An 11,213-nucleotide genomic window follows, 5' to 3' on the forward strand; every position below is an offset into this window, starting at 1 on the left:
AAAGATGATTTTACTGTTTTTGTCTTTTCACCTTCCTACTAGCTTTATAAGTGCTTAGTCCACTACCTTTACTATATTTTGCCTTTACCAGTGAGATTTTTCCCATCATAATTTTTTAAATTTCTATTTGTGGCCTTTTCTTTTCCACTTAGAGAAATCCCTTTAATATTTCCTGTAAGGTTGCTTTAGTGGTGATGAACTCCTTTAGCTTTTGCCTGTCTTTAAAACTCTTTATCTCTCCTTCAGTTCTGAATGATATCCTTACCAGATAGATTATTTTTGGATGTAGGCTTTTTTCCCTTTCAGCACTTGGATATATTATGCCATTTCCTTCTGGCCTGCAAATATTCTGCTGAAAAGTCAGCTGAGAGTCTTATGGGAGTCCCTTGTTTATAACTAGTTGCTTTTCTCTCGCTGCTTTTAAGGATCTCTCTTGGGACTTCCCTGGTGGTCCAGTGGTTAAGAATCTGCCTTCCAATGCAGGGGATGTGAGTTGAATCCCTGGTCAGGGATCTAAGATCCCACATGCCACAGGGCAACTAAGCCCGAGCGCTCTGGAGCCCGTGCACCACAATGAAAGATCCTGCATGCTGCAACTAAGACTCGTGCAGCCAAATAAATAAATATTTAAAAAATAAATTATAAAAAATAAAAATGATAAAAAAGGATGAGTATCTTTAATTTTTGACATTTTTATTATTATTTGTCTTGGCGTGGACTCTCTATACTTCCTGGGCCTAGATGTCTGTTTCCTTTCCCAGGTTAGGAAAATTTTCAGCTAGTATATCTTCAAGTATGCTCTCTGCCCCTTTCTCTCTCTATTCTCCTTCTGGGACCTTTAGTGTGCTTGTTAGTGTGCTTGATGTTGGCCTAGAGGTCTCTTAAATTATTCTCATTTTTTGTAATTCTTTTTTTTGTCGTTTTCTGTTTAGCTTGGGATTTCCACTACTCTGTCTTCTAGTTCACTGATCCTTTACTCTGTATCATCTAATCTACTGTTGACTTCTTCTAGAGTATTTCTTTACTTCAGTTATCATGTTCCTCAGCTCTGTTTGGTTTTTCTTCATATTTTCTAACTCTTTGTTAAAACTTATGACTCTGCTCATCCATTCTTTCCCCAAGCTCGTTAAGCATCTTTATGATCATCCTCTTAAATTCTATGGGAGTAGATTGCTCATCTCTCCTATGCTTAGTTCTTCTTCTGGGGTTTGGTCTTGTTCTTTCATTTAGGACATATTACTCTGTCTCCTCATTTTACCTTATTTTCTGTGTTTGTTTTATGTATCAGGTAGTTCAGTTATGTTTCCTGGTCTTGGAGAAGTAGCCTTGTGTAGGAGACATCCTATGCAGCCCAGCTGCACACTACCCTCTTGTCACCAGGGCTATATGTTCTAGTGGTGCCTCCTATGTGGGCTGTATGAGGTCTTTTGTTGTGGCAAGGTCAACTACTATGGATGTGCTGGTAGGCTCTCAGCTCAATTGGCTGCCAGACCCTGCCACATGCAGTGGCTGCTGTCCCACAGTGGATGGGGCTGGATCCCAGTGCAGCTGGCCACATGATGTGGGGTGTCCCAGGGCTGGTGCCATGCCACTGATAGACAGGGTTGTTGACAACTTAATTTTGAATTGGTAGTATCAATATGAACTCATGAAATAATTGTTTAAAACAAAACACTTTCCTGACTCTGTCCACTGAAAAACTAGCAAAGCTAGCAGCAATAAGCATTCCTAGCACCAGACTGTGGTCTCTAAATGCCACTTCTAACTAAAAAGAAACCAACACTTCTTGGAGAAATGGATAATTCAAGACTGGGGCAGAAAATATGTACAAGATGACCCTGAAAAAATTACCAGCAGCAATTATTGGAAAGCAAGGAAGCTATCAAAGACTACTTGGGTTGTGTCAGAACATTACAGAAGCCAACTTGAAGAGGCTCCCCATGGCCAAGGAAGGACCATTTGTGCATCAATAAATATAGTAACTGCAGTGGACAGAAACACATCAGATGTGACTAAATTCATGAGCTCCTAATGATGCCTGAAAAAAAATACCTTATTGATCACTTTGGGAGGAGCTGAAGAACCAACTCATTATTTTGAAATGATCAACGAAAAGAATTTTCCTTCCTTTTCAACATGAAGTGTACTTCAGAGTAACCAAATAATTGAAGAAAACTTTCTTTTTAGAACTATTCTAGCTAATAAGTGGGGAAGAAATCATAGAATTAAAACACTACTGTTTTGTATTTTTAATGAATTAATATTATCTATATCATGATCATCAATGGCTGCTAATATCATGGAACAAGATAGAGAACTAGACATTATGTTTCTCCAGATGGAAATATATCACCCATAAAAGATTTTTGTCAAGAAAAAAAGAAGGAAATTGAATGTGAATTTTATTGTCTCCTACATAAAACTACCAAGTTATAAGAAATACACGGGACAGAGGAACATGTAGAACAAAACCATGGGGATACAATAAGCAAAATTCAGACTGTGGGAACTAAAGAGGAAAGGGCTCAATTTTTTGATTGCCAACAATAACAACATAAAAATTGCTAGGAAATCGATGAAGATAGAGGGAGAACCTACAAATTAAAAGATAATTAAAGGAAATGTCAATCAAATGCAATGTCTGTGCCTTATTTGCATATCCTGGTTAAAAGAAACTGAAAATATATATGCACATGTACGCAAACATATATAACTCATTACAAAACAATTACAGAAGTATGAACACCAACTGAATATTTAAAGACATTAAGGAATTCCTGTTTTCTCTGTTTAGATGCAGTAGTGGTATTGTGTGTATGTGTGTGTTTATTTTGAGTCCCTATCTTTTAGAGATGTACACTGAAATTATATGATGTCTGGGACTTGCTTCAAAATAATATGAGGGAGCAGGTGGAGATGAATGGGCATAAAGATGAAACAAGGTTAGCCATGAATTGATCATTATCAAAGCTGAGTGATGAATATTCAGGGTTAATTAAGCTATTACTTTTATAAAATCTGCCTGAAAAATTTTGAAACAACTTGGGAACTTCATATTTTAACTATCATTAGTACCATGTTCTTTGCTAGACACCTCCCATCTGAAGGAGAGCCACCTCTGTATTCACACCTCCCTTTCCTCTGCCTCTTTGTTACTTATCTTGTCACTGCCTCCACATTAGGTCTACTATAAGAAGCACATAACAAGAATGTAAGATAATAGGAACTTAACAAACTAAGGTCACCTTGTGATCTCTTACATTGTGCCTCAAATAATCTCCTCGAATTATCACCCCCCACCCCAGAGGCTGTCTCATCTGTTCACTTAATCGTGAGAATATTGATCCTCATAGTTTATGTTCCTGCTAATGTGAACTACGGGTTTATCGTCAACCTCTAATTACAGAGTGCTTTCATAAGAATCTTCCTACATATTAAAGTAGTTGCTAGAAGCTGGGATCCAGGAACATAGAGGGAGGAGAGAAGGAGGGAGCCTCTTTTACTAGAAATGAGTAAATTGGCATTAGTCATCACTCTTGTCTCCTTTTAACTATAGGTATTTATCAAAGTGCTGGATAATAATGATAATGGCCCAGAATTCTCTCAGCCAAATTACGATGTGACAATTTCCGAGGATGTGCTTCCAGATACCGAGATATTGCAGATTGAAGCCACAGACAGAGATGAGAAGCACAAGCTAAGTTATACTGTCCACAGCAGCATAGATTCTGTCAGCATGAGGAAGTTCCGGATTGACCCCAGCACTGGCGTGCTCTACACAGCCGAGAGGCTGGACCACGAAGCCCAGGACAAGCACATACTCAACATAATGGTAGGACCAAACTGCTTAATATGCTCTCCTAGCAGAATCACTGACCATCCAAGGCACATGCCTTAGCCTTCAGATGTACAGGGCCCTTGAATTTTGTAAGTAGTAGTAAATTTGGTCTTTTCAACCACAGGGTTGCATTCATTCTTGCCTTTTTAGTTCAGTGAGGAATTACTATTGTTAGATAGTGACTCCATATGTTTGCCAAACTGAAATATTAGATGAGCTCTACAGACAGTGGCCGCTCAGTAAAGGCTGCTGACAGCCTGATTTGAGCAGGAAGGAACAGGCCGTGTTTCTGTACTGGTTCACATCCAGAAGATTTTGTGGAAAAGTTTAAAAGAAGTTCCTTGAGAAGTTAATTACAAGGGTAATCATTTATCAACCTGTATAATGCTCAGTCCTTGGAAGCATTCAGAGAACTGATTGATTACTTATTGCACTGGCATTGGACCTAGTGGTAAATACTGGCCCACAAAAGAGATCTCAAAACTCACCAAAGCCTACAGAGAATGTTGAATTTGGGTTCATGGGGTCTCCAAATTATGTAGAAGATGCTTTCATTTTAAAACAAAGTTTGGCTAGTTTACATAATTGGGAAGTAAAGATTAGTAATAAACACCCTTGTTTATGACCTAAAACCTGTCCCTTTAACTATCCAAGAACCCTATGGACAATTGTACAGCCACTACCTAACAGGGCCCCCCTGAGTTCCTTAAGACCAGGTAGGATGGCGGAGATGTAATCTTTGTACTGATTGGCTTTAAAATACACTAAGATGCTACCAATTCCCAAGCAGCTGAAGTACTGTTCCACTAAGTACTACTCTTCCTTTCCAAGTCTCTGGGCAAGAAGAAACTAGAGTTCCATGCCTTTGGCTATGGTTTCCAGATGAGACTCCAGGGAACGGAAGAGGGACTCAGGGTTCATCAGATCCATCCCTCTGGCCGTTCATTCATTCATTCAACAGATATTTCTCAAGCACCTACTGTATACTAAATTCTGTTCTAGGCACCGAGGATATAAAAGAGACAAAGTCCCTGCACCTTTGGACATTCGATTGGAACAGACCTAGATTTCAATAATCCCAAAGTACAGAGTCAAGTTTGGTCCTTGGGTGGGGCAGGCTGGTCTACAGACAGGGAAACTCATCACACTCACCAGCTAGCTTTTGCATATATCTCTTCAGGAGCAGAACTCTACTGCCAGTGACTAACTCTATTCTCACGATTTCTTCAAGCCATTTCTGTTCATTCTTTCCTTAACAAACTTAGAATTCAGTGCACTTACCCTGTATCATTTATCATTTATGTAATTGAATATTTAGAGCAGACAACTCCTTTATGCTGCCTTTCTCCAAGCTAAGCCCTTATAGTCATTTTGCTCAATTCCTTTTAGGTTAATATTTCTGAAAAACCCTTTCCCTTTGATAGCTTTTCTTGGTATATTTTCTAATTTCTTCAAATCTCTCTGAAGTTAGGGGATCTAAAATTGAACAAGCAAAAAGCACACATTGGATTAATGCTACATACAATGATAGCAAAATCATGTGTTAGAGTTAAAGAATTGATTAGTTGCAAGCTTCTGCCATATGCAAACCAGGGAAAACTTTAAAGCAATCAGGCAAAGTTCTTCGGTGATTTCACAGTGCTGGGGTCTCACATTTCAAAAATTAAGATTTGGTTCATCTTCCCAGTGGTCAGCGTTCTCTCTTAGTTCTGGGACTTTATTCATGTTGGTCCTTCTTGCCTGAAATATATGCCACGCACCCTGCCCCCCAGCACTTTACTACTTCTACTTGGTTTTGTTACCTTTTCCAAGCTAGGCTAACATCCTTACTAATTACTAATATTCTGGCACTTACCTCTGGGTCTTGTATCTTTCTACTTATTTGTTTGGATTCCCCAGTCAACTATAAGGTTCTTGAGGTCAGGGACTGTATCTCTTCTACCGCTGAACCACAAGAGTCAATCCCAGGACTTGGTAGATAATAGATGATAATAAAGGTTTGTTGAGTGAATGAATGAATGACAGTGGCTACATTCCACATTTTAGTTTCCCCTTTACAAGGGCCTCCATCCACCATTCCATTAGCAACTGTATACACAAATTCCGGGGGGTGGAGGGTGAGGGGGGGGGCAGAGGAAAGTGCTGTGTTTGCGATATCCTGACATCAGTTCTACAAGCACAGACTGAACACAGACCAGAGGCCAGGCGTAATGCTGAGCCATAAAGACAGCGTGGCCCCCGCTCTCACTGTGTTCACAATCAGCATCCTCGCTCTATAATAGCACTGCTTACTGAATACCTTCTCTGGGCCTGGGGCTGGGTCCGGCGGTTTTTGTGCATTATTTCATTTTGATTTCACTTCAGGCACAGCCAGGTGAATTCTTTGCAACTTAAAGATTTTAGTCCTACTGCTTCTTATATTTTGCCTAAAGGTCAGAGATCAGGAGTTTCCTTATCGAAGAAACTTGGCCCGAGTCATTGTGAACGTGGAAGATGCTAATGATCACAGCCCCTATTTTACCAACCCGCTGTATGAGGCATCTGTGTTCGAATCGGCTGCTCTGGGATCAGCTGTACTGCAAGTGACGGCTCTGGACAAAGACAAAGGGGAAAATGCAGAACTCATATATACCATAGAAGCAGGTGAGAGCTGGTGCAGATTGCAGGGTCATGCGTGGCATTGGACCCTCGGTAGTATTTATCACCATGTAAAATTCACATAGTTACCACTGGGATGTCTCCAGATGAATTTTTTGGCCAAGCAACTGCCCTATTCGCACAACGATGGTGTATCAGGTTCTTGGCATTTCAGTAAGATGTTTTCCATCATTGACAGCGAAGAAGGAGTTTCCTTTTACTGTGTTCAATCTCAGATTTTTCTGGAATGGAGAAGAGAAAAGAATGTGTAATAAACGCGGTGGCTTTTACTGATGGGTCAACAAGCCTTGGCCTCAGACTAAAATAACCAAAGCCTCCCGTCATTTGAGGGCTGCCAGAGAGTTCGGTGGATTGAATCTTAAAGGTCAATGCTTACTTGTCAGTAGGTGAGCTGTGGGCTGTGGGCTTCAGAAATTCCTAGGGTTAGGGTTAGGTTTAGCACAAACTCACTTCATTGGAGGTGATCTGAGTAGCAGAGGAGTTGGTAGGTACTGAACTGCTTGCTTAACCTGACAGATAAATAAATGCAGATTCTCGTGTTGTTAAATTTGAGATTTTTTTAAAAAATCAATTTTAGTATCTAGAAAGCAAGACCGTAGTTTCCTGATGGTTTGCAGTTGGACAGTTAGAAAACATTTATGACAGAAGAGATGAACGTCCAAGCAAAGACAGGACTGTGAGCCTAAAAATTACAAATATCCTTTATGTGCTCTATTTTCCCTTCCCCTGTTCTGTCTTTTTTGAATATTCAAGCCTCATATTCCCAAAACATTCTGCAACATTATGTCTGTCGTGCATGATGCCAAATGCTGTTTCCTTTCATGCCAGCACTGGAGAGGCTTCTTTCCCTTGATGTAAATACGGAGCATTTTTGTGAGTGGTTGAATTAAAATATGAATGCTAGAATGACAGTTCTGGCCTAAAAAATATTAGAAAAAAAGCCAATGACTTTCTTTAAAAGTAGCCCCTGTATTTAATGACAATCTAAATCTATTTCCTTTATTAGGCACCTACATTTTACATGAGTCTGTGCTAAACTCTATACCAAAAAAGAAGAAAAGATGTTGGTTCAGAACAGCCAGGTACCCCAAGAGAATTCACCCCTTTCTTTTCCAGATTTCCATGGAATTTCCTTTTAGCCTAAAGCCTGACAGTACTCTTTTTATAAACGCTATTTTTCATCTCTTGTTTGTCAGAGGATATTTTAATTATTTCATTACACAGTCCTTGTTCTTTTAGCTTCACAAATAATATAGGGAAACTTTAAAATACATATATTTAAATATTGCCACAGGAAATGTCACCTAACCCAAGAACTCTTTATGTCCGTTCTATAGTTTTCCCCTAATCTTGTGTATTTTTCCTTTTCTCGTAATTCATTCATGCATATACATTGTTTCATGACATTGTAATCATTTTGATATAGGGTTTCATTTCTACTTTTCTTAACATCTTCTAAGCATTTGTCTGCGTGTGTACTTGCTTTTTATATTTGTCATGAAGGCTACTACATATACTCCTCTCAGATAGCCAGACATTTTGAAACCAATTTGGAGGTTCTCAGAGTAATTTAAGAGTAATTTACCATAAAGCTGAAAATTCTGCCTCGCTTATCTTTCAGCTTCCACAGACTATAGCCGGGTGCTGAACATAGAGAAAGGACTCAGTCATTTCTTCAACAGTTGGCTAAAACTAGAGAGAAAAGTTATTTCCTTAAAACATCTTTTATATAGAAAAGTCGAGTTTCCAGAAAACCCACAGGAATGCTTGGTATCTCAAAAAGTATCCTTTGATTGGATGTGTAAAAAGCTAATGAGAATTACAGGACAGACAGACCTACACTTGACCTGGACTGGTTTTAGTTAAGTCAAGTTTCTTCACGGATCATGGTAGGATACAAGCAGATCCCAGACAGTTCAGGACTTTGAATCAAATAACAAGAGGTTGGTGTAAAGTATATGTTTTATTTAAGTGCTCTCAAAAACCTCAGAGAAGCAAGATTTTACTCTGTTTACTGGTGGGCCATACATTTCCTATCCCCTGTCTGGCCTAAAGCAACTACTGAACCTTTTCATTTTGGCCCGAAAGACTGAGGTGGAATTCAAGTGCAGAACTTCGAGTCTTATATTTAGTTCAGGTTTGGTGCCAACAGTGGTTCATGGGTGGCTCAGAGACAGGGCAGTACAGGAGAGACCAGGACTAAGAAAGTGTTGAGTTAGGATGGGGGCATATTGGACCCCAAGATATATACAGATAGAGACTTAAACATCTTTTTTGATCTACCTCTCTCAATCATTCAACAAATATTTATTGAGCACCTTTTATTTGTGCCAGGCACTGTGCTGTATACCAGATTAATAATGATAAGTAAGGTCAGCACAGCTTTTGCCCAGTTGCCAAAAGTCTATAAGAAGTCATAGATTCCAAGAAAGCAAGCAGAGATTAGCTTCCAAAGATTTAAGTACAGAAGAAGAGAATAAGCAGGAAGTGGATTCTAAGAAAATGGGACAGTGCATTGGAGAGGGAAAGAGGCAAAGAGCCCATTTGGACCTGACATATGAGCACAGCATCCTGGAAGGGGGTAACAAGCAGGTCAGCAGCCATGGAACAGCGGGATGGGGAAGCTCTCCTCAAGGTCGGAAGCTGGCCTTCCTTCATCCCTGCCATATATATCTTGCTGTGTATGTACGAGCCTGGAGTAAGAAAGGACTCACCTTGAAACTCCACGTGGGACACCATAATGGGGATGTGGCATTCATCATTCAGGGTTGCATGTGTTGCCACTGCTGGAAGGTGACCATTACTCAGGTATCTCTATATTTTCCTCCCCTGAGATGCTAACGTGAAATGATTCCTGCCTCCTTGTGAGGCTCTATGAATCGAATGTTGGAATCACACGTAATTCCACGGTGCTATTTATTGAAAATTTGCAAGTTTGTTCATGAATTCATTGACCTTCTTGTTGTCACCACGAAATGGTCATGTTCAGGTGGCAAAGTAAAAAATCATGCTGACGTCAAAGATAATTTTGTTTAATATTCATATTTGGGGTCTAGAATCAAATTCTTTATCTTTTTGTTGGACTTGCTCCCTCTTGAGAAATAGGCAAGCATCTTATAGAAATAGATTTTATACAAACATGACAGTTTTGTTTTCAGACATGGAAAAGTTTAAGTAATAAGTATGTAGTAAGAAGTGTGCAAATAGCTGTATGTGTTGTATATTTCAAACACATTATCTAACTGCGCTCTCAATCCTGGAGCCTATCTTAATAATAAGACATTTCAAGTCTCTGTTTGTTGCCATACTATAGCACTTCAAAAAGAAAGAAAAATTCAGATATAATTGAATAACCAAACTTTTAACTTGTGATGTAAAGAAATCTAGACACACAAGCATGTGTTCTTTGAGAAGCATGGGAAAGCCTCATGAGAGAAGCAAAAAGTAACATGGTGAAGGATGCTGCTTCCCACTGTTCACTCCCTGTGAGACACATTCTTTACATTCTTCAAGTTTTGTGTTCCCCATTCTCTCCTCCTCTTTTCCACAGTGTCACGGTTCACAGCCCTTCCCATTTCAGGTTTGTCAAAGTGGGGTGCCGGTTTCTTCGTTTCATAAGGATTATGCTCAAGTTCTTGGTTTCTGTGCTGCTTCAGATTTCTAACACTTTCTTATTTCATCAGAAACGTCTCAAATATTGAGCAACTAGAATGGTTACAGATGGAACCATTATACATTTTGTGTGTTGGGGTGTAGGGAAGTGAAGAATAGAAGGAGAGTCAGAAAAGATTCTCACAGCTTACAAAGCAAATGGTGACTTGAGAAGAATTCTCCATACCTGAGCAAACCCCCGTCACCAGGCAGTGTTTGGAATGAAGTTGGTTTTGATGATATGTATGAAACTATACCAACTCCACATAGCAAAGCTTACCTTTGGGAGAGTCTTAAACCGAATGACTATATGATAATGTTCTGAAGCGATTCCTACAACCCTCTTCCTTTTTAAATTTTTTTAAATTTATTTATTTATTTTTGGCTGCGTTGGGTCTTCATTGCTGCGTGTGGGCTTTGTCTAGTTGTGGCGAGCGGGGACTACTCTTTGTTGCGGTGCGTGGACTTCTCACTGCAGTGGCTTCTCTTGTTGCAGAGCATGGGCTCTAAGTGCATCGGCTTCAGTAGTTGTGGCACGTGGGCTCAGTAGTTGTGGCTTGCGGGCTTTAGAGCACAGGCTCAGTAGTTGTGGCGCATGGGCTTAGTTGCTCCGCAGCATGTGGGATCTTCCCGGACCAGGGATTGAACCTGTATCCCCTGCATTGGCAGGCGGATTCTTAACCATTGCACCACCAGGGAAATCCCTACAACCCTCTTTCTTATAATGTAGAACACAGAATTATGGCACTGGTTTCAGGATAAATGCCTTTTTATCAGTGTCATTGGCATGTGCCAGCCCAGTCTGGAAATAAGAAAATCCTAAGCAGGAAAGTCTTTCCTACAAACTCTCCTGTTTCCCAGTTTGAATGTACACAGAGCTGTGTTGTTGTTCTTGTTAACCTGAATTAAGAAGATACTGATCTGAAATTCACAATTTACTGGAAAACTCATTTCAGTTGCTTTTGAATACCCCTAAAAGGGAAGTCTCTCGTTTTATTTCAGAATGAGGAGGAGTGAAAATGAATAATTGCTGTTTGCCATGTTGTGTAAAGTAGCCTTAAGATGA

General features: G+C 39.8%; 1 protein-coding gene across 2 annotated transcripts in view; it reads left to right on the top strand.

Moving 5' to 3' along the window:
* Positions 1 to 11,213, top strand: part of FAT3 (FAT atypical cadherin 3) — a 565,154-nt gene that overhangs the window by 452,132 nt on the left and 101,809 nt on the right. For both annotated transcript variants that reach the window (XM_027087767.1, XM_027087765.1), the window contains exons 7-8: positions 3,557 to 3,832; positions 6,271 to 6,481. In XM_027087767.1, coding sequence (XP_026943568.1) covers positions 3,557 to 3,832; positions 6,271 to 6,481 — 487 coding nt within the window. The remainder of the gene's footprint in view (positions 1 to 3,556; positions 3,833 to 6,270; positions 6,482 to 11,213) is intronic.

Source organism: Aethalodelphis obliquidens, unplaced genomic scaffold, assembly GCF_003676395.1.
Source record: "Aethalodelphis obliquidens isolate GAN/ISIS:26980383/991018 unplaced genomic scaffold, ASM367639v1 scaffold60, whole genome shotgun sequence".
Classification (NCBI taxonomy): Eukaryota; Metazoa; Chordata; class Mammalia; order Artiodactyla; family Delphinidae; genus Aethalodelphis; species Aethalodelphis obliquidens.